The sequence below is a fragment of the Schistocerca piceifrons genome, chromosome 3 (genome assembly GCF_021461385.2).
Source record: "Schistocerca piceifrons isolate TAMUIC-IGC-003096 chromosome 3, iqSchPice1.1, whole genome shotgun sequence".
Lineage (NCBI taxonomy): Eukaryota > Metazoa > Arthropoda > Insecta > Orthoptera > Acrididae > Schistocerca > Schistocerca piceifrons.
The window spans coordinates 388,420,899-388,445,400 of NC_060140.1; the positions used below are offsets into that span (position 1 = coordinate 388,420,899).

The following is a 24,502-nucleotide window of genomic DNA, read 5'->3' on the forward strand; positions in this document are numbered from 1 at the left end:
GGCGCAGCAGGAAATAGCGCACCGATAAACCGCAATGGCGGCACCGGAAGTTATTTTTCCAGCGGATCGCGCTTAGTTAAAACTCTAGCGCGATCCGCCAGGCGTCTCGTGCTGAAGAAGAATTACTGACTGGGCCAATTACTTCATTCATGGCTGTGTGCGCCACCATATTGGCGGGTGACCTTGAACGGGACTTAGCCGCAGCACGAGGCGCCTGGCGGATCGCGCTAGAATTTTAACTAAGTGTGATCCGCTGGAAAAATAACTTCCGGCGCCGCCATTGCGGTTTATCAGTGCGCTACTTCCTGCTGCGCCCACTTATCTCTGACGTACATCCGCCATGCAGGCAGCAGCACGCTCATTTCACTCGAGGCAGCCACACGAAGCACACAGCCATGCCATACAGGAGGAGGAGATATACAAGAAAATCAAGAATGCCTGTCTACAAAACTGTGGACACTTTTTCTATGACACCTAATAATGTTGCTCAAGAAGAATTACTGGCTGGGCCAATTACTTTTGTTGGAGCGAAGATTAATTTTTCTTGTACAACTACAGAAGTTGTTACTGGTAATAGTTGGTTGACAATTGCTATTGTGAGAGGTAGTGATAAGCCTCTTGAAGGTTTGGAGGCCTATTGTGACAGAGATATTGTTGCTTATCGTACCTTTTCTATTGGAGTTAAGGGCGATAGGAATTATGGTACAGCTGTTGTATTAACAGACAAACCATTTGCATTGTATACAAGGAACAGAAGACGTGTTAATGCTAATGAGAGAATTAATATCTGGGTTAAGATAGATGGAGTACTAACAAAGTACATTAAAGTTCAAGAAAAATGTGTAGTTAAAACTCTAGTGCGATCCGCCAGGCGCCTCGTGCTGCGGCTAAGTCCCGTTCAAGGTCACCCGCCAATATGGCGGCGCACACAGCCATGAATGAATACCCACCCACCTCCCCAGGGGTCGGAACCCCTGCAACCCACAATAGATAAAGATACTTCAGTAGCTGATTAGTATTTTTAATTTTTAAAAAAAAAAAAAAAAAAAAAAAAAAAAAAAAAAAAAAAAAAAAAAAAAAAAAAAAAATCCTCACGGGATAGATAAGGATGGTTCTCTTTATTAAGGATGATAATATACAGTTACATCTCCTTGAACTTTAATGTACTTTGTTAGTACTCCATCTATCTTAACCCAGATATTAATTCTCACATTAGCATTAACACGTCTTCTGTTCCTTGTATACAATGCAAATAGTTTGTCTGTTAATACAACAGCTGTACCACAATTCCTATCGCCCTTAACTCCAATAGAAAAGGCACGATAAGCAACAATATCTCTATCATAATAGGCCTCCAAACCTTCAAGAGGCTTATCACTACCTCTCACAATAGCAATTGTCAACCAACTATTACCAGTAACAACTTCTGTAGTTGTACAAGAAAAATTAATCTTCGCTCCAACAAAAGTAATTGGCCCAGTCAGTAATTCTTCTTGAGCAACATTATTAGGTGTCATAGAAAAAATGTCCACAGATTTGTAGACAGGCATTCTTGATCTTCTTGTATATCTCCTCCTCCTGTACGGCATGTCTGAGCATCCCAGAGTGCCCCAGAGACCTAAAACACCAAGAAGAATCACTTCTCGGCTTTTGACAAGATCAATGCGTAGAAAAGTGATAATAAAATAAACCCACCCACCTGCCCCGGAGTCGGAACTCCTGGAGAAAAAAAAAAAAAAGGATCATAATCTTAATAATCAATAAGAACGCTGCATGGCTGTGTAAAACATGCAGTTGCCTCGTGTTAAATTCAATGCAGCAGCTTCATTATATAAATGAACTACAAGTCCTCCAAACAAGCCGTAGCTGCCTGCATGTACTGATAAGAGCAGCGTAATACGTCACACTTCCTGCAGATAACTAGATGCTCGCTGGGCGCGGCAGGAAGTAGCGCACTGATAAACCGCAATGGCGGCACCGGAAGTTTTTTTCCAGTGGATCGCGCTTAGTTGGAACTCTAGCGCGATCCGCCAGGCACCTTGTGCTGCGGCTAAGTCCCGTTCAAGGTCACCCGCCAATATGGCGGCGCACACAGCCATGAATGAATACCCACCCACCTCCCCAGGGGTCGGAACCCCTGCAACCCACGATACATTATGATCTTTGAACAATTAGTTAATAGATCTAAAAGATAAGAATTTTAAATGATTAATGAAATAGTCTTTTTTTAAAAAAAAAAAAATCTCACGGGATAGATAAGGATGGTTCGCATATTTGAACTGATCAATAAAGTAGATAGATATGGGACAGAAAATCTCAGAGTGCACAAGTGCTTGTCAAAAGCCGAGAAGCGATTCTTCTTGGTGTTTTAGGTCTCTGGGGCACTCTGGGATGCTGTCTACTGCACTCTGGGATGCTCTCTGGGGCACTCTGGGATGCTTTCTGGGGCATTCTTCTACACAATGATCTTGTCAAAAGCCGAGAAGCGATTCTTCTTGGTGTTTTAGGTCTCTGGGGCACTCTGGGATGCTGTCTACTGCACTCTGGGATGCTCTCTGGGGCACTCTGGGATGCTCTCTGGGGCACTCTGGGATTTTCTGTCCCATATCTATCTACATTATTGATCAGTTCAAATATGCGAACCATCCTTATCTATCCCATGAGATTTTTTTTTTATTATCACTCTTCTACACATTGATCTTGTCAAAAGCCATGAAGCGGTTCTTCTTGGTGTTTTAGGTCTCTGGGGCAGTCTGGGATGCCGTCTACTGCACTCTGGGATGCTCTCTGGGGCACTCTGGGATGCTCTCTGGGGCACTCTGGGATGCTCTCTGGGGCACTCTGGGATGCTCTCTCGGGCACTCTGGGATGCTCTCTCGGGCACTCTGGGATGCTCTCTCGGGCACTCTGGGATGCTCTCTCGGGCACTCTGGGATGCTCTCTCGGGCACTCTGGGACTTTGTGTCCCATATCTATCTGCTTCATTGATCAATTCAAATATGCGAACCATCCTTATCCATCCCGTGAGATTTTTTTTTTTAAAGACTATTTTATTAATCATTTAAAATTCTTATCTTTTAGATCTATTAATTAATTGTTTAAAGATCATAATCAACTTTCTTAGTAATGCTATGCCAATAGATGGAATTGCATGCCAGAGTCTTCATGTTGTTATATTCCATAGGATGACTTGTACCAAGGCAACAGCAGAATTGCTTGTTTGTTGTAAGCAACTGTGATGCTTATGCTTGGAGTACTGGACCTCCACTGTCCTGATGGCCTGGCCAATACATGACTTCCCAAGAGTGCCAGGAGTATGATAGGTGCCTGCCTTACACAATCCAAAGTCATTTGTGGATCCTAAAAGGACTCTAATCTTAGATGGTGGTCGAAAAACACATTTCACATCATATTGCCACAAAATATGACAAAATCCTTTCGGAAATTCTTCCCGTGTAAGGAAAAAGGGCCCGAGACTTTGGTGTTACTTCAGTATTATCATCAATCATCCAGTGCATGGTCGGTCGATAGTGCAACACCCATCTGATCTGTCTTATTATCACAAAAGGTGACTTCGAGATGGACTAAGCTGAAGAACTTTCAGGGTCTGAGATGACCTGGATCCTGTGAAGCAATGTATAAAGTACCCTTTCATGCTGAGCCATGTAATGATAACTATCAGCCAGTAGATACAAGCCGGTTTAAGTTTGCTGCCTATACATTGCATGACCAAACATACTACCAACCTTCTTCCTCACCAACATATCAAGGAAGGAAAGGCAGTCATTCTTTTCCACCTCCATTGTGAAACACATTTTCAGGTGGATTTTTGGATATAAACCACTTAAATTCACACTACCATGAGCCCAGAAAATGAAAGTATCATCTACCAAACGCAAATTACCAAGTGGTTTAAACTGATTAGGTGAGAAACAAATGATCAAGTCGTCAGCCAAACAAAAATTATGAAATGGTTTAAACTGAAGAGGACAGATGTGGATGAAGCAAAACTTATACAAGATACATAAGTTAACTCACCTGCTGATTGCCAGCAGCAAACAGAAGCCACACACAACAAAGATACCGAACATTTTTTAGGGTACGTGCTGTATTAGAAATGCCAGTATATAAAGAATCAGAAACCATTTCAATTAAAGTTACTAAATACCCAGATTTTACTATACTACACCATAACGTTCAGTCACTCACAAATAAAATTTCCATGTTGGAAGCACTATTCCAGTATGAACTAAATGTAGACATAATTTGCATTACTGAACATTGGCTACGAAATGATGAAGTAAAATTAACCTCAATCTCAGGATATAGATTAGCAAGTCACTTTAGCCAAGAGTTTTCCAAACATGATGGCTCTGCTATCTTTGTGAAAGAACAAATAAAAGAACAAATAAATTTCAGTGATGTCAGTAACAGTTATATTGACTCAATTGAAAAAGACTTTGAACTTTCCATTGCTAAACTGCCCGAGCTTAATTTCATAGTTATTAATATATAGAGCACCAAGTGGAAAACTGCCAGTCTTCATGAATAAACTAGAGGTTCTGCTGAACAGGATCAGTACACTAAATATGAAGGTAGTGCTTTGTGGGGATTTCAATATTGGTTTTTCAAAAGACAGCAGCACCCGAGATGCTTAGATAAACATGACCAACACATTCATTAAATATGGTCCCCACAATATACTGCCCAACAAAATTAACAGAATGCACAAATTCCATTTTGACCAAATATTCATCTCAGAAACAAATTACAGATTCACAAACAGAGTACTGAGCATTGGTTATAGTGATCATGAGGCACAGCTGCTGTGTATAGAAATGCCAACAAGCAGTAGCAGTTCCGAAAAAGTAGTTGAAAAAAGAACCTTTTCTGAAGATAACATTAGAATTTTTAATCTCTTACTGGCAGAGGAAAACTGGGAAGGCATCACCACTCAAAACAATGTTGATAGCATGCACATGAGTTTTCAGAGCATCTTTCTTTGCTATTTTAATGTAGAATTTCCAAAAGTAGTAAAAACAGTAAAACCTAACAATAATAAGCAATGGGTAACTAAAGGCATAAAAATTTCCAGTGAGAGAAACATATTTCTGCAGTACTGTTGTAAGAAATATAGAGTAGCCCAAGAATTTGCAGATTATTCAAAAGCCTACAAAAGAATCTATGGTAGAGTAGTCAAAGAGGCAAAAATTATGTGGAATGACAATTTGATTAGAAACTCATGTAACAAAATGAGATCCACTTGGAGAGTTATAAAGAAAGAAATTTGTAGTTCAGTACCAAAGAAAAAGAATGTATCATTACCACTAGAAGGCTCAAAAGTCACAGACCCACATTCAGTTGTGGAAAAACTCAATGAATACTTCACTTCACTAGCTGAAGACCTCATTCAAGTACACTGTCAAGGACCAGTCCCAAGTTTCTCCAGCAAGTCAGTGATCTTGACTGCTTCTATGTATGTTTATGAAACAAACCCCAATGAAATTATAAGTAAAATTAAATTCATTAAGCAATAAAATGTCAAGTGGTCTTGATGAAGTACCTGATTTCATATTAAAAACATGTGCTCGCCACATAGCAAACACCTTGGCAAAATTTTTCAACCTGCCTTTAAAAACTGGTGTATTTCCTGATATTTTTAAAATAGCAAAAGTTTCACCACTGCTCAAATAAGGTTCTTCTGAAAAAATATCAAAATACCAACCTGTAAGTTCCTTCTCAAAAATTCTAGAAAAACTCTTCTATGACAGGCTTTTAAGTTTCATAAATAAATATGCACCACGTACAGTACAACAACATGGTTTTAGAAAGTCTAAATCTACACAGATAGCAATTTTCAAATTCTTAGACTGCATTTTAAAATCCCTTGATCAACGCAGGTATTTTTCTAGATCTATCAAAAGCCTTTGATGTCCTGGACCATAACATTCTGTTTGAAAAATTAGAAAGACGAGGAGTATGAGGTGTAGCACATAGCTGGTTGAGTTCATACCTAAAAAACTGTAGGCACCAAGTATCACTTCAGTATGAATTCAGCAAAATGAATAAAACAAGAAACAACTCCTTTCTTTCTAGTGAATTACCAATAAAATATGGTGTACCACAGAGCTCAATCTTAGGTAAACTACTCTTCCTGATTTATGTGGACGACTATATGAGTCCCACAAAAACTATCCTGTTTGTCCATGACACCAGCATATTGCTCACTGGATTCAGTCCAGAAACTTTGCAGTCCACAGCAGAAAGTTCTATGAAAAGACTTTCTGAGTGGTTCACAAAAAACGAACTCATTATAAATACTGAAAAAACGGTGTGTGTATTTTCATTTAATTCCTTCAACTAATCAAATGTATATTCAAGCACAATTAAAAAATGATCCCCTGGAAAATGTAAGTGTCAAAATTTTTGGGTCTGTGGGTTCAGCAAGACAAAGTGGGACACACATATAAATAACTTGTCTAGAAAACTATCATCTGTGTGCTATGGCCTAAGAATTTTAAAGGCTACAACAAGCAAAACAACAGTACTGCAGGCATACTATGCACAGTTCCACTCACTAGTCCGATATGGGATCGTTTTCTGGGGATACTCAATTCACAGTGTAAAGGTTTTTAGAATGCAAAAAAGAGCTCTAAGAATAATTTGTGGCCTTAAAAAGGTGGAGTCCTGTAAATCCCACTTTACTGAACTTGGTGTTCTAAATGTTCCAAGTTTATTCATGTATGAAACTATCTTGTTCACTAGGGACTACCTCCTGAAAACAGGCAAACTTCTACAGAACAAAAATGTACACAACTATTGTACCAGAGTGAAATGAAATATACATCACAAATATCACAGAAGACCCGCCTATCAGAGGAGCATAATTAACATTGGTGTAACACTACACAATAAGGTACCAGAGGAAATAAAAAATGCTACTCACCCAATACTTAAAGCTAAACTAAAGGCATTTCTAATAAAGCACTGTTTCTATTCAGTCAGAGAATTTCTGGCTATGTAACAAAATTAACTGTAATAGGTACCTATTTTTAATTTGCCTACTATTTTGCTAATACTATGTATTATTGTAACTTATCTTTGACCTGTCCAATATCAATTATACAATTTGTGTCATATGATAAAACTGGAGCAATAAAAAATCAAATCAAATCAAAACATGGGTTTCAATACTGTTGGTGTTACTTTTTTTCAGGCCTAGAAGAAATTTGTACACGGAAGAATCTGAAGGCGAGGTGGTGTCAGCGAATGTGAGTGAAGCTCGGATGCAGTACCTTGAGGAAGCAAATATGGAAAATTTAATAGAAGATTCTTTTGTACTTGTGAAATTTTTGGAAGGACATCATCATCTAAAGTACGTATTTCCAAACAATACTGATGTTAAGGCACACTGAGCATTTGTAACTCTAAAAATTTCATTTTTCCCATTCTTAATTCTGATGCTATTCTTCAACGTAATTGGGAAAAAAAAATTATATCTAAGAGTGATTTCGTGTTCCAATTAATAGCACCCAATTTGTGTTTCACACATTATTTTAAAAATTCCTCAGATTTTGAGGAATCATTTCTGTTTGCTGGCACTCTGTATATTACAGGGAAGAGAGACGGAGATTGATCACTTTTTTTCTGGTCCTTTAATCAGAAGGAAAAATACATTAACACTTTTTTCTGATTCCTTTCTTGTGTTCTCCATTCGCTAAATTTTGACCAATCATAACTGAGCGTAATTGGGTGGGAGAGGGGGATGGGAAGGGGGTAAGAAAGAAAGATCAATCTTACACCATTTTGCTGTGTGTTGATAAAGTTAAAGCATTTTTAAGACACAAATTGATTCCATTCATCTTCTCCTGTCTACTATAACATAATGCACCTTATGTTTAATCTCTGAGACTTTATCTGTTCATAGTTAGGTTACCTGCTGCATTTTACTACTACTTTCTCAGCAGTTCATGCATAGTGTTTAACAATTCAAAGACCTTTCTTTTTTTCTGTATTGGTGAAGTTCGGTGGCAGGATGAACAAGACTTCTGCTTAAGTGGGTACAAGATTATAAATACAATATCAAATACAGGAAATGCTAGAGTATGTCTAATAATGAATAAGAAAATAGCAATGTGAGTAAGCTACTATGAACAGCATAGTGAATGCATTATCATAGCCAAGACAGACACGAAACCAACACCAACCGAAGTAGTACAAGTGTGTATGCCAACTAGCTCAGCAGATGATGAGACTGAAAAAATATATTATGAAATAAAAAAAATATTCAGAGAGTTACAGGAGATATGAATTTAGTTTCATTGGGAACTGGTATTCGATATTAGGGGTAGGAAATGAAGGAAAAACAGTTGGTGAATATGGACTAGGGGAAAGAAATGAAAGAGGAAGCCACTTGGTAAAACAGAACAATTTAAATATCCCCACTCTTGAAGGGGTGCGCCATTTTTCATGACACAAGCTTGCTGTGTACTTTGTAAACATGCAAAGATTTGCTGCCTTTATGTTCCAAAGTAAACACGTTTCAGCAAAATCACATTTTAATCTTAGTTTAATTCAAGAACAATAAAATAAACTTACACTTTATGAACTAAAGCACTATTTAAATTAATAATAATAAAATAAACTTTCATTGTATCACTCTGTTAACGCCTACAAGTGTTACCTCTAGTAATGACCCACTTGGGAGTATTAAACAGCACAATTGCACCAGATCCTGACTCAGTACCGGACAGGACTGGAGCAACTGAATCACATTCTACACCAGGGTTTCAACTACCTCTTGTCGTGCTCTGAAATGAGGAATGTTCTGTCCACTGTCCTTCCCACATCTCCCACAGCGGTATTCCAATGCCCACCAAACCTACACAATATCCTCGTCCATCCTTACACAATCTCTTGCTCACAACCCCTTGCCTCACAGGTCATATCCCTGTAATAGATTTAGGTGTAAGATTTGTCCCATACATCCATCCTTCCTTCCACTACCACCACCACCACCACCACCACAACCACCACCACCACCTACTTCAGTCCAGTCTCAAGCATCACATATCCCATCAAAGGCGTGGCTACCTCTGAAACCAGTCGAGATCTACAAGGTAAGCTGCAACCACTGTGTTGCGTTCTATGTGGGTATGGCAACCAACAAGCTGTCTGTCCACATGAATGGCCACAGATGAACTGTGGCCAAAAACCGGCCAGACCTTCCAGCTGCTGAGCACGGTGCCCAACACGATGTTCTTCATTTCAGTGACTGTTTCACAGCCTTTCCCATCTGGACCCTTCCCACCAACATTAGCTTCTCTGAATTGTGTGTGTGTGAACTCTCCTTACAATATACCCTACATTGTCGTAACCCTCCTGGCCTCAAACTTCACTAGTCATTGCCCTTTTCCCCGCCTATCCCCTCCCTTCCCTGTTCCCATTCCAGCACGACACAGTCATCTATTCCAACAATGCACCCACAGTCTTTTTATTTCTCTCCTTTTTCACTGACCCCCTGCCTAACTTCCGGACTACACCTAGCTGGCCTACTCTATCTCCACCTTGTCCCTGTATCGTCTCACAAGCAGCACTTTACCATACCCCACATCTACCCTGCTATCCCTCCCCTTCCCTCTCCAGCCTCCTATTTACCTCCACTACCCAGATAGCTTATCTCATCATGTGTCACTGCTTGCAGTCTGGCCACGGCAGCCAGAGACTGTGGTCATATGTGTGCGAACTGCGCTGGTGTGTGTGTGTGTGTGTGTGTGTGTGTGTGTGTGTGTGTGTGTGTGTGTTTTGTCTAATTCCAATGAAGGTTTGTTTGGTCAAAAGCTTACTTGACATTCTTTTTGTTATGCCTTTCTGTGGCTCTTATAGGGTGAGTAACAATCTATCATTTTCATAATATTGTCAGGGGTTTTTGATGTAGTGTTGGGAATGAATGCATGAAACTGCTGTGCCCCTTTGATTGTCGATGCTTGATCAAGCCACTTTTTTAAGAATATTTCTGAAGCCACATAATCTTTAGTGGAACAGGCAAGATCTATTTGTATTATGTTAGCTGCTGCCCATTCAAACAGATCTTGTGTGATTTGGATCTGGTTGTGGTATGGCCTTTGCAAACTTGCACAAGCTGCGATTCTCTTAACGGAACCCCCTACGCGAGGGATAGCAGGGTAGATGTGGGGTATGGTAAAGTGCTGCTTGTGAGACCATACAGGGACAAGGTGGAGATAGAGTAGGCCAGCTAGGTGTAGTCCGGAAGTTAGGCAGGGGGTCAGTGAAAAAGGAGAGAAATAAAAAGACTGTGGGTGCATTGTTGGAATAGATGACTGTGTCGTGCTGGAATGGGAACAGGGAAGGGAGGGGATAGGCGGGGAAAAGGGCAATGACTAGTGAAGTTTGAGGCCAGGAGGGTTACGACAATGTAGGGTATATTGTAAGGAGAGTTCACACACACACAAGGCCCTTCCCCATGTGCCGTGGCTGAAAAGTGGGGCTCAACTTTTACATGAAAGTTTTCCTATGTACATAAAGTTTCAGAAAGTTTTTCTTATTTTTATATTGAGCAGCAGAGCCACCTGAAAAACACTACTACTTTTGAGGAAGCTTTTGAAATTTATTTGTTACATACAAAATTAGCTTATTTTGAAAGGTGTAAACAATAGTTGTATTGCACTCGAGGCAATCAGAAACTATGACAAAGCTCCCATGTTCAATTCTGTCTGCTGTTTGTAACAAGTAACAAACTAACAAAACATATGTATAGTAATCTGTTGGCTTATCCAGTGGTAACTCCGAGCTTCATCCTGTATAACTATATCATAATTTTCTGAAATATCTTTTAACAACAAATTTTGATTAATTATTTTCTTTTGTGGCATTAAGGATTGCTCTTTGTTGCTTGGCAATGAAGACATGCCAAACTAAAAAGAACATCTTGATATGGAATAAACCTATAAATTCCATGGAAGTTTTCTGTACGATTTCCAAGTTATTGTAATCAACTGAGGCCCAATGGCAGAACTGAACTCGTTCAATTAAATTTTCATCCAAAAGTCTTGTAAAATTTTAAGTATTACATTTTCCCCTGGGCTATATTTGCAATTTACCATGTTGTTTACATTGGCATTTTACTGTACTGCATTTAGTTTGGCATTTTCTATCAGTAATTCTGCGTTTTGAAGAGATGCGCACACACAAACTGTGTGTGTGCCATTCTGTCCAACTAATACACTATGTTTTAGCCGTAACTCAGCAAATTTAGAGAAACCTATTTTTAAATTTGTAAGCTTCTTTAAGGTTACACAAATTAAGTATTGATGATATTTTTGTTTCACTTTTATTTGATCCAGTAATTGTCATACGATCTTTGATATTTAGCACTGACCAGCTTATTCCAACTTTTTCATAAAATGGATGTACAATTTTACAGTTTCTATTGGTAAACATTCCCCTGGTTTTAGATCTGGACCATTTTTGTTCCAAAATTTTTTCGGATTCCCGAACAGTGTAATTAGCAGCATTAAATTCACTCATTATCTTCCTGATACTCTACTTTTTAGGTAACCTTGTAAGAATCAAGTTTTTTTGCTCTGTTTGTATAATTTAAAAGTTAGTTTTGAGATTTTGGAGAACAGATTCTCAATATCAATACCATTTTCTGAAGAAGAAATTTCAGCAGCAATAGAAAGTTTACATTTCACTGATGACGAGATATTTTTAACTTTTGCTTTGGCACAGTGCTTAGTTTTTTTTTTTTTTTTTTTTTTTTTTTTTTTTTTTTTTTTTTTTTTTTTTCAATTCAGGACTAGCCCAGTTCTTAAAGTAAACAATATGGAGACTACAATGTGATGTTTATTGGCAATTTTTCAAACGGACTAAGGTACAGATCTGTCTGTCTCCCCACAACAAAACTTTTTGAATATCACATTTGTTGGCTTCACCAACTCACAACCAAATTGTCTTATTCCAATCTGTCCTATACCTCGAGCTAATTTACAGATCAGTGTCATCAAGACCAGTTTGGAGGAAAAAAGAGAGAGTGCATGCATCAAAAGGTGACATGACAGCAGTCATTAACATAAGTCACTGGCTAAACCCGATGACTCGTACTGAATATTCCTCTTGACCTGAAGAATCTTCAGCATCTTTATCAATGACTGGCTCTGTATTTTTACCTGAGTTATATCTTTCCCACATTCATCACAAATCATGGCGCCATTAGGCATTCATGCTGTGATATTTCTCTCTCTCTCTCTCCGCCCCCCCCCCCCCCACCCATCTCTAATGAAATAATTTGATTTCTTCAACGGATTACAGCACTGTACTTTCTACAAGTTTAACACCCTGATACAAAAATCACTTAAGACACTCCATCAATTAATAGTTTCACTTGTAAATGAACTATTGAAAATACTGCTTCACCACCTGTTGGTGAAGCTGTTATTAAAGAAGGCTTGCCTGTTATTTACTTGTTACTTTCACTTAACTGAAGCTGTTGTCATTGGAGATCTGCCTGTTCTCTATTTGGTAGCCTTACTCAAGTTGTTACTAAAAAAGGCCTGCCTGTTGGTATTTGGCAATTTTACTTAACTGAAGCTGTTATTATTGAACATCTGCCTGTTCTCTATTTGGTACTCAACATACAGTAGAGATGCTCTCAGTCACTGATATTGGAATATTGTTATATTCTATCATGGATTTTCCATTGTTTGATTTGTTCTCTATTTGGTAATTGGAAATACGGAAGCGTCCGATCCCGCCTGTCTGCTTTGACCCATGACGTCACAAATATGGGGGAAACGACCATAAACCACGATTCCAATATGGTGCATATAAAATTGGTACGTACACATTATGAGGACAAAAATACATCGAAAAACAAACACACACACTTTCCACAAAAGGCCTAATGACACTAACAGGAAAAGCACGGAAAATGGGGTGTTTTTGGGTGGGGTGGGGGGGGGGGGGCAAATAAATATAAACAAATTTAGACACTCACCCCCATACAAAACCACACAAAACAACGAAAAAAACCGACATCACAAAACTCCCCAAATACCACTAAACACAGTATCATCTGGAATCGGACACTTCCCTTGACCTATATAGCTCAACAGCAGCTCCCGATCCCATAAATTAGGATCAAACACTTCCCTTGGCCTATATAGCTCAAAAACATCTCCCGATACCAGTATCAACATACACAGCCACACACTGGGATCGAACACTTCCCTTGACCTGCGCACTGTTAATTTTATCCGTCATATACATTCCTGAACAAAAACAACAACCAATTAATTTTACTAGAATTATCACACTAGTTACAGCGAACAACACTAAATTAACCTTTACACAAAATCATTAACTCACTGAAACGATTTCCACTACAAACACAGCCGACACTCGAACAATTCTGGATAATGAGCAAAAGGAAACTGATCCCATTACACCACACAAACGAAAACCCTGAACACACCACCAGAGAGCACAGCAAACCACAACACGACGACATCTACAAACACGCCACACTCACAAACCAAACTCTGCGCCGTCATGACGTCCGACACGAAAACACTCTTACGTAATGGGTCAAAGGCGGCGTGTGGGATCGGATGCTTCTGTCAACCCAACTATCCATAATTTGGGTTAGCTGAAACTTCTGTTAATCAAGGCCCACCTGATGTTATTGCCGTATTATTGAGATCTGATATCTTTCTCAATCTGTGTTGTAATTAACCGAAATTTTGATTCCCAAAGGCCTACCTGTTTCAGAGGTATTTAAGTCAATAAGGTAGGGCACATGATGGTACATGGGCCCTAACCTTTCACCTTGCATCCCTTTAGCCATAACTGTAGGGTTCAATACAAAGTTCCACTAAAATATATTTGATAAAAAATTGTTCAATGTTTATGCTAATACAATGGTGCACTATAATGACTTAGAAACACTAATATTAAAGTTCAATTACCAACCACAGAAGGAAGAAATACAGAGCACATCCACTCAGCAAAGACTCTTAGCCACTGAATCATTAGACAGACAGTAAGTACATGGCTGGAAGCAGGCTGTGCTTGTTTCAACTTCTTCACAGTCTGCATGCACAGGCAGAAATCAACCTGCTCAGCCTGCATACACTAGCCTGATATGTAGAAATGGAATGTGCATTTTGATTAATCTGTTTGGACCAGAATTAGCACATCAATACTTACACTTTTCTCTTTGTTAACCCTTAACTCACATGGTGACTTTTCTGTAACATATACTACGAGGTGTGGTCTCTGAGACCCCTATCTTTAAACCAAGATTTAAGATGTAAATCATTTGAAAATTTAATTTGTTATATAAGATTTATAGTTACAACTATTTAACTGTTGTTTAAATACTCCTTGTTGACTTTACTGCACTAAATACAGCCAACAGTATTTTTTTTTTCAAGCAAAAATCGCATACTTTAATTAAGTTTTTTCAATAGTACACAAAATGAACTGTTAGAGAACTGAATTTTACCTTCTGAAAAATTATGGTATCTCTGTAGAATGCAAATTTTCGCACAAAACTAATTTCCCGGGATTAAACTTGCATATAAAAACTGAACTCAATAACCAGAGAAAGACTGCAAAATTAATATTCAGTACTGAGATCTACATCTTTCTTTGACACCATTCAGAACTCATTTAATTTTAACTAACACTTCATACATTGTTGGAGAAACAGAAAGGTCCTGATCTCCATTGTCCCGAAGTTCTTCCGCTGAAAGGTCCTCTTGTTCGCTAACAGAACTGTTGTCACTGGCTATTGAAAAACCACTGTCTTTTTCGTCTACTTCTTGTTCTATCATTGACATCATTCTCCAACCATTGACTAAAAATTTCATCGAACTTTGAGTGTGTAAAACTGTCGCATTCTTGATAACACAAACACATTTTGTACTGAACTGATGAAAGCAGGCGCGTAGTTCACAAGGCGCGGTCTAGGAGACCACATCACATGTCAACAACACATGTAAACAAAAATCAAATAAGGCAATAACGCAACTGACAATAATAATTATTTGTAGGGTTGGTGATTAAATGAGGATGGGTGATGTATAAAAACGTTCCGACGTGAACGACCTACGAGTGCGACTTGGAAAATTCTGGCGCTGTCTGAGAGACCACACCTCGAGAGTTAACGGATAAAGATAGTTTTGGTCAGACTGGGGCTATAGTTAAACACAAGAGTCAGGAATAATTGTGTTTAACACGACCCCATCAGCTTTTCATAATCATATTTGGCATGCGATTTACAGCAGCACTAAGTATTTATGAAAATATTTTGAAAACTTAAAATTATGTTTTTACGAGAAAAATTAAAATTTCAATTTGTATTTTGAAAAAAACATTTGTTATTACAACTTATGGTGTAGTGTATATGACTGGAAAGAGCATAAAAATGATGCGGATTTACACCTTACCCAGCTCTCCAGTTCAATCAGGACAGCTCCTAGAGCTGTTTAAATAGGAGTCCATTCACGCTGTTTGGGCAAGTTTTTGAAAATTTTACATAGCCATATTTCACAAACCATTTTCAGATAAAAAAAAATTGAGATTTGGTATATTTATTATTCTCAGCACCCACTATGAGTAAGGTGAGGTACTGAATACAAATGTGGTGTAAAGAAATTTCTGGCATCACCTGACTGAAAGACACAAAAGATCGCCAGTTTAGTATAGCAGGAGACGTGTAGGTTGCGAAAGTTGTTGAAGGGGACTATGAGATGAATATAGTAAGCAGGTTCAAAGTTATTCCGAGAGGGAGAAAACTGCGTAGCATCGAGTAATGTGGAGAGAGATATCAAACCAACCTTCAGGCTGAAAGTAAGAACATGCTATACATTTAAATTTTAACAACAAACTTACTTCTGATGCTACGAAGCCTAGCTTTCTAAACTTATCTATGTACTCCTCTCTACTCTTTGTGCTGTTGTTTGTAACGTAGAAAATTTTTTTCCCGAGGTTCCTAAACGTGTTCAAAGCGATGTTAGCACCTGGTATAAGCTCAGAGCCGAGCCACAGCACACCTGAAACACGAGACTGTGGTTATGAAGTCATCGAAATGCTGTAGGGTATAGTGATTTGTCAAACGTGTTTAGATTTTACCATCACAGTCTGTCAAAATAGTATCAAATGAGTTAATAAAGCTTTTTATATCGTGTTTGCCCAAAGATGTCAAACATATTGTTTTCATTGTGCCCTTGGCCATGCAAACACAGCCAGTTGATGTCATGAATACAATGAATTTCCGCGGAAAGAAATGACAACTGCTCAGTCATTTAACGCACAGGTGGCCACAGTTTTGCACAATACATGGCTATATTTCTGACAACTTAATAATGTTTTAATATATTACCAATGCGCCAGTTTATAAATGTCTTTACGCTATTTTACTTCCACAGAGAGGGTCGTGTTGTAGAAAAAACTAAACATTCCAAAAAATAACATTGTGAAACAAAATAAAAAGAGTCTGCGTGAGGAAAACACCGCCATTCTCTCATTTTCTCATGCGATACAATTTCCGGAGTTAAAAAGAAAAAAAAATCGAATTTCGGATACGGTATTTCGCCTGAAATGGGTTTGCTAGAGCGATCGAATATGGCGTCTGGAAATCAGCTGTTCCAGCTTCTAATTTAGTCAGCACAATTGCTACTTCTATTTAATTACAGATTAGAGGTAGACAACTCTGTTAAATATTTCCAATTGTCCTTCACCACATAAAAAGTCACTGCATTCAAACTAGCTGGAAACTTCTACATGTAACCAGAAACCCAAGGATGTTTCAAAAACCGTGTTTACATGGGAGCGAAAATCGATTGTAGAAGTGAAAATCTGGCAGCTAAACAGCATTTGCAGAATAGGTTTTCGAAGTCTTTTCACCAGTAACGAAAGGCGGTTTTGGGAATCCCATGTAAACATACCGCAATGTTGTTTATCTATTTGCGCCACTTGCATTTCCTCCCGCTCGCCGCGCCCTGTCAATTGTGTGAAGAAAAGTGCGCTTGTCTTTGCAGATAAAGTGAAGGGCGAATGTTTGTTGAAATAGGTAGACCAAAATGAATCAGAAGACGCCTGTGTCAGTGTTACAAGAGCTAATGATGAGAAGAGGATACACTCCGCAATACGAACTTATTGTGGATGGTACAGGAACTCACGATCCAATATTTAAATACAAAGTTACAGCTGCTGATATTACTGCAATCGGTGATGGTAGAGCTAAGAAGGAAGCGAAACATGAAGCTGCAAGGAAGGCGTTGTTACGACTCAACCAACCAGATCCTGCTGTAAATGTTGCTGAGGTTGAATCACCATACAAGGATAAAACTCAGGAAAATTCTGTTGGCTTGCTAATTGATTTGTGTGCTGGACATAACTTACCGCCGCCTGAGTTTGATCTTCTTAAAGACGAAGGACCAGCTCACGCCAAGCAGTTTACCATGTCGTGTACCGTTTCAAAGAATCAAAAGATTGCAACAGGCCGAACGAAAAAGCAAGCCAAACAGCTCGCAGCTCAAAAGCTGTATCAAAAATTGAGGGAGTCTCTGGGAGATATTCCACCGGTTGAAGCAACCAATAGTAGTCGCCAAATCTCGGAAGAAGAGTTACAGAAAAAGTTAGATCTTCTTGGGAAATCGCCATTTGCCAGCAACTATTCTAGTAGCAATAAAAGTTACGGTTACAAGCTCCCAGAGGTAATACATTTGCTGAAGGAACTGCGCAGTGAGACTCTAGAAAAGCTTAGGAGTGGTAAAGTTGAAATTGATAGCAGTGCACTAACATTAACGGAAGCCATAGCAAAAGAACTGAACACAAAGCTGCAAACAACAACAACATTGAAATCCATACAGAAGAAGGGTGAAGAGGAGAAACACCTTATAGTTCTGAAAATGGAACTGGATATTACACTTGTTCAGTACGGAAAAGGATGTACAACAGAAGAAGCTACACAGAACGCTGCTGCAGCTCTGTTAAGGAATCTGCTCCTTCTGTCAGCAGGAAGGAGATCTGGGTGAACTGTTCTCATAAAAATAGCCATCTGCCCCTCCAATGATGTTTGTTCTCCGGCCAGTCACCTTTGTGCCTCTCTTTAACAAGAAAATTGAATTAAGTATACTTATCTTCATCATTTATTTGTATCTAATTTCTTCTGTCTGTACTTTCAGTAAGAATATTGTAGGTCACCTACACCATTAGCTCACTTTACATGACTAATGTAAACAAATTTAAATGATGATTAACAATTCAACCTTATATAGGGGTGTATGTTGTTTACTGACAAGGGCTCTTCACAGTAGTCAAAAATAGCTTCACAACATCAATAAGTAGATGATCATTTACTACCAGATTTATCTAAAAGTTTCTAAATAAAATTTCAGCAATGGTATAGAAACAGTCTAGAATAAACATTTTTTTTTAATGCCACCACTTACCTGTAGCATCAACTAATTATTGAATTCTGGTCCAGTAAGTAATTATATTGGTTGTGTTTGTGTAAAGACAAGACATTACATGTATGCGGTGCTTTGTCAGCGTTAACAGATACTACAAATAAATGGACACAAACTGTAATTACTTGTGTCTGATATATAGTTTATGTAGTTACAAGGTAATGAAATGTAGGCCTTTGTTTTTAGCACAATTCAGTATAATAGATGACACTTTTCCATTAATTTGCCCACTGAAACTGTTTGTTTCATTTGTGTGATTTATTTCTTTGGAATTTAGTTTATTAGAAGATTTTGATGTCTGAGTGTGAGAGGGAAGTATCTGGTGGAGAACAGAGACCACACTATCCTGTATGGTGACAGATTCAAGGTGAACATTTTTATGATGTGATCTAATGAAGAGAACAAGGACACCAATAGCAGTTTTGTAATTAGGTTTGTGAGATTATGTAAATTAAAATGATCAATATTATTTATATTAGTGGATAGCAGGATTAATATTTTCTTTATTTGTTGAGGCACAGCCTTTTATGCAGGCTGAAAAAGTAAGACTATTTAAATAATTTTTAGGTGCAAAGAAAGTAAAAATGGGAACAGATGGGGGTTTCATATTTCAATCTACATAGTCAAATATACATTCATTTAATCGTCATGTTCCACAGCTACCATCAAGGAGAACCTTCATGAATGTGGAAATTACAGGACATAATTTACATCTGTGCTCTGCGAACCACTGTGAGGTGCGTGGCAGAAGGTACATCCCGCTGTACCAGTTAGTAGTTCCTGTTCCATCTACATAAGTGCAGGAAGAATGATTGATTGAATGCCTCTGTGCATGCAACAACTATTCTGATCTTATCCTCACAATCCCCGTGTGAGCGATACGTGAGGGGCTGTGGTATATTTCTAGAGTTGCTGTTTAAAGCCTGTTCTTAAAACGTTAATAGCCTCTGTCGGGACAGCTTCTGTGTAACTTCAAGAGTCTGCCAGTTCAGATCCATCAGTACCTCTGTAACACAATGTGATGGATCAAACAAACCTGTGATCATTTGTGTTGCCCTTATCAGTATACGTTCAATATCCCCTGTTGGTCCCATTTCATACAGGTCTCTCACATTTGAGCAGTAATCTAGAATCGGTTGCACAGGTGGTTTGTAAGCAATCTTCTTTGTAGACTGAATTCACTTCCCCAGTATTCTATCAATAAACTGGGGCGTACCACCCACTTTATGTACAACTGAATCTGTGATCATTTCACTTCATATCCCTGCCAAGTGTTATAGCAAGGTATTTGTAAGAGGTAGCTGATTCCAACAGTGACTCATTGATATTATAGTCATAGGATGCTACATTTTTTTTTCATTTTGTGAAATGCACAATTCTACATTTCTGAAAATTTAAACCAAGTTGCCAATCTTTGTACCACTTTGAAATCTTATCAACTGTCTGAATATTTATGCAAGTTTTTCATGACAGTGCTTCATTATAGATAACTGCATCATTTGCAAAAACTCTGAGGTTACCATTAATATTATCCGCCAGGTCATTAACGTACAACATGGTCAGGAAGCGCCCCAAAACACTTCCCTTTGGCACACCCAAAGTTACTTCTACATCAACAACGGCTTCCATCCAAGGTAAAATTGCTGTGTCCTCCATACTAAAAGGCGCTCAATCCAATCACAAATTTCACTTGACACTGCATATGACTGAAGTTTTGACAGTAAATATAGGAATGGTACTGAGTCAAACACTGTACGGAAATTAAAAAATACTGCACCTACCTGACCGCCTCGATCCAAAGCTTTCAGTATGTTATGTGAGAGAGGTGTGAGTTGGATTTCACATGATCAATGTTTTCTGAATCCATGGTGGTTGACAAGGACGACGTCATTCTGTTCAAGAAACCTCATTTTATTTGAGCTCAGAACATGTACTAAGATTCTACAGCAAATTGTTATCAAGGACATTTTACTGTAGTTTTGTGGGTCACTTCTACTACCTTTCTTCTAGACAGTTGTGACCTGTGCTTTTTGCAAAGAACTGGGCATGGTTTTTTGTTTGAGAGATCTACAGTAGATTATAGTTAGAAGAGGGGCTAACTCAGCCACAAATTCCATGTAGAATCTGATAAGGTTTCCATTTATACACTGTACTAGCAATAACTGTGGTGTGCTATTTATATTCATAGCAGCAAAATATGCCCTTGTAAATTACAAGGAAAGCTGAAAACCTGCTGGTTCCTCAGTTATATTAAATAGCTTAATTTCTGTCGTATTGGAAGCTTAATACTTAATTGATTACACTATCACTTTCAAAGGAGATAGTTACCTACATCTGTAAATATAACATCCTAATACATCGAACACTGCTACTTGCCATGTAGCTAACAGATAATTTCAATTCTTGAATCTAGATATTCAGATAATGCATAAAAGTGGCTAATGAGGTATGTTTTTAATTTACTTTTGCATTGGTTGGGATTCCAAATTTATTTCTTTTTGTTAGATGGGAGTTTGTCTGATACCTTTCTGCCAGAGTAAATAACCCAGGAGCGTAGGCAAGGAGGCAGTTTACATGTAAATAATTTTTCAGTTCTTGAATCTAGATATTCAGATAATGCATAAAAGTGGCTAATGAGGTATCTTTTTAATTTACTTTTGCATTGGTTGGGATTCCAAATTTATTTCTTTTTGTTAGATGAGAGTTTGTCTGATACCTTTCTGCCAGAGTAAATAACTCAACTCAGGAACATAGGCAAGGAGGCAGTTTACATGTAAATAATTTTTGCTTTGTTGTGATTGTGATTGTGCAGATCACAGTTAATCTGAAACTGATTTTTTATTATCAGCAACAAAAACCATTAGATAGTAAATGTACTGCAAAGTGAATGGAAGAATTCCGAGGTCCATATGAAGCCTTTATAAGACATCAGGTTATCTTCTTTACACAATATTTTGATAAAGAGGGATGTTCAATACTACTATTTGGCTTTGTCAAGTTTCTTAGGAAACATGCGACAAACATTGTTAACATCCTGGCTGTTACAAGGTCAGCTTCACCAACTAACAACCAAACTGTGAAAACATGCACAGAAAGATATCACAGCAGCCATAAATATTATGTCGCTAATCAAAGCTGACAATTAGTCCTGAATATTCTGCTTGACTTCAGTATTCTTACTGCTTGCTTTTACTGAATAAATACTTTTTGTGCACTGCCGTTCAAAAAATAATTCCACAGATGGGAGGGTATGATAATATTCAGAATAAGCCAACAATCTTTTCTTTAGGTCAGTGCAAGGGGAGATGACACTTCCACAGACAAAACACACTCAACAGAACCTTTAATTAGCTTATGTATGTGTTGACCCCTTCTCAACTTTTTACCTTCTTTGACCCGTGTTTCATTTGTTGTGTGACTGTTAGTGTCTACTGCATGTTTAAAATTATGTGACATCTTTGTCAGCTTTAGACAACTGCTGAACGCCACTTATAGGCCACCTGATCTGTCTGGTAAGGTAGAGTTTGGACCCAGGATTAGTATGCATGTGTCATCAGCAAACATGATAAAACATGTGTGACTACCTTGCAGACATGTTGGCTTTTATTGTTTTTGCAACTAAGGAGGGTTTTTTTCCCCACCTATTCTTGTTCCCTGTGATCACCAAATATAGTGGTAGTCAGTCTTTAACAAAGTCAGAATTAAGTTATTGGAGAAGAAATTAGTCAAAATTAACTTTTATTTGTGGCATAGCATCACTAAATTAAAGCACCATCAAACAGTTTATTTAGTTTCAAATCAAATTGAAATACTTATAAAGTTGGTTTTTAATAGACATTTTGTGTTACAAATGAAATTTGTCACTGCAGTGAGCAGGTATAAGTCAGTCTTAAAAGTCAGTAAATCACCATCATTTTATGGTCATCAGTTGGAATGACCTCTCACCTCAGTATTTAATATTTTAAATAGTTATTTACATAGTACATACACTGGTTCACAGAACAAAAATACTTCCCATAAAGTGAACATTTGACTCACACACACACACACACACCTCTTCTCTGATAGCTGCATGTAGCCATTTCTTGTGGTCAAAAGTTTATTGTGAAAGAGGTTGACAATCAAATAAACACAATTTACACAAATCGGTCTTTGGTGTACCTGTACCGTCCTCTCTGCCCTACTTCCACCTACTGCAACTGATGCATTTTTCGTCCCTGAAGAAGCAATATATATGTTCCAAAAGCTAGGATTATCATTTTCTATTCAGTTTTATGGGCAGCACTAATAATTTTGCATAGTGATCATAAGTACAAGCTAGCCATCCTATATTCTAGTAATTATACAGTTATGAGTATGTACTAGAAAAACCTGGGTGGAACACAATGGAATGAGTAAAGGTAACATCACACCATATAATTGAGTAGTTTACAGGCACATAAAAAATACTGGCCCTATTTATGTTCATCCATCTTCTGGTGGGTATTGGTACAACAGGTGCTATGTTTATGTGCAGTAATGATAATACCTTTAGCTGTATGTATTAGTTTGTATTTATTTGTGACCAGTTTGTGTACATTTCGCCGGAGGGTTGCTGAGAACTGTGTTCCTCTTGTGTCAATCACATAAAACTTGTCAAATGCTGTAGTGTAAATATAAGCTAACATATACAGCTGAAGTCGTTATCATTACTGAACATATTAAACCAAGTTGTTGACTGATGATGTCCCTCAGAGTCAAAATAATAATAATAATAATAATAACAATAACAATAATATACCCACAAGTAGCTATGTTGCCCCAGGACTGCTCCCTTCCCCTCCCTCTCCCTCAAAAATATGATGCGTTGGTGGATTTTGCACACACAAGTCACTAGTTGTCCTGTTCGTTTTTGTGACACCAATAGTGGATGTTTGAAAGACAAAAATTAACCCACACTGTGTCGTGAATAGGATAGTGTCCATGCGGCAATAAAATATTACTCATTTCAAAACACATATGAAGGAACTTAAATTCATGGAAAAGGGAAGTTTGCTGAGAAGAATATTGCTGATGTACCTGTGCTAAAGGAATACATCCTGTGTTACAAGGAAGTACCTAGGAGGACACAGTAAAGGACAGATAGCTTGTTCGTAAATGACACTATTCTTCTGTCAGTCTGTCTGGTTAATGACCTTTGAACAGTTGCCGCTTTTCTATTTTTTTGATATAAAGTGCTACAAACAAGAGCACTCTGAAAACATGGCATTTCATAAACATCTGTGCTGTGGCTTGGTGGCTCATTGGGTAAGTGCTAGACTACAAACCTAAAAATTTGACATTGAGTCTCCATATTGTCCTCAGAGATTTTCTTTCACCTCTGGTAATGGTTTGTGTTTGTAATCATGAGAGAACTGCTAAATTACAATTTCATACATTTATACATATTCTATGGAGCACGTGGCTGAGGGTACTAAGCATTCTAAGACACGTTATGGCTTCATCTCATTCCATTCATGTATGGAGAGTGAAAAAAATGTCTGCTTAAATATCTCTCTTAAGCGCAATCACTCTAACCACAAAGAACACCCACATACCTTAACACCATCTTTGCTGTACTTCACTGGTTGATACTAAACACGATGGCAGATTAGTTATCCAGGCCTTTACCAAATCCAAATCCTTACACCAGATTCCCACAGGGCATTGTGTTATTCATCATTCGAAATCACCTGTTTCCATTCATTCACTCTTCAGTGCGTCACATAGCAGTGGCTGCAGAAATGTGTGGCTTCTGAGGAGGTGCTTCGTCCTTGCATCCCATTCTTTTTCAACTCTTTATGCATAGTCATTATGCTAGCTGGACTGCTGGTAGCACTCGAGTAATACCTTCTACTGTTTTGATGCGATTTATTACAGACATGCTCTGTAATGCACCATGGTCAATGTTTCTCAGTATATGAATTCTGCCTGGTCTTGGTTTAGCTGCGGTTTTTCCTTTGCACTACCACTTCACAATCAAATCA

At 38.2% G+C, this 24,502-nt stretch overlaps 2 protein-coding genes across 2 annotated transcripts in view; one reads left to right on the plus strand and one right to left on the minus strand.

Annotated features, from left to right (window-relative positions):
• Window positions 1-16,314, minus strand: part of LOC124790039 (glycerol-3-phosphate phosphatase) — a 65,408-nt gene extending 49,094 nt beyond the window's left edge. The window contains exons 1-2 of the mRNA XM_047257594.1: window positions 16,156-16,314; window positions 15,916-16,076 (exon numbers count right to left, since the gene is read on the minus strand). Of these exons, the coding sequence (XP_047113550.1) occupies window positions 15,916-16,076; window positions 16,156-16,282 (288 nt within the window). The 5' untranslated portion in view covers window positions 16,283-16,314. The remainder of the gene's footprint in view (window positions 1-15,915; window positions 16,077-16,155) is intronic.
• Window positions 16,315-16,658: 344 nt separating this feature from the next.
• Window positions 16,659-18,618, plus strand: LOC124790040 (RISC-loading complex subunit tarbp2-like). Its single transcript, XM_047257596.1, has one exon. The coding sequence runs from the start codon at window positions 17,106-17,108 to the stop codon at window positions 18,060-18,062; it is 957 nt and encodes a 318-aa protein (XP_047113552.1). The 5' UTR covers window positions 16,659-17,105; the 3' UTR covers window positions 18,063-18,618.
• The last annotated feature ends 5,884 nt before the right edge of the window (window positions 18,619-24,502 follow it).

Bases quoted from the DNA above. Each gene is read 5' to 3' on its own strand.
- LOC124790040 (XM_047257596.1), top strand. From the start codon at position 17,106: ATGAATCAGAAGACGCCTGTGTCAGTGTTACAAGAGCTAATGATGAGA.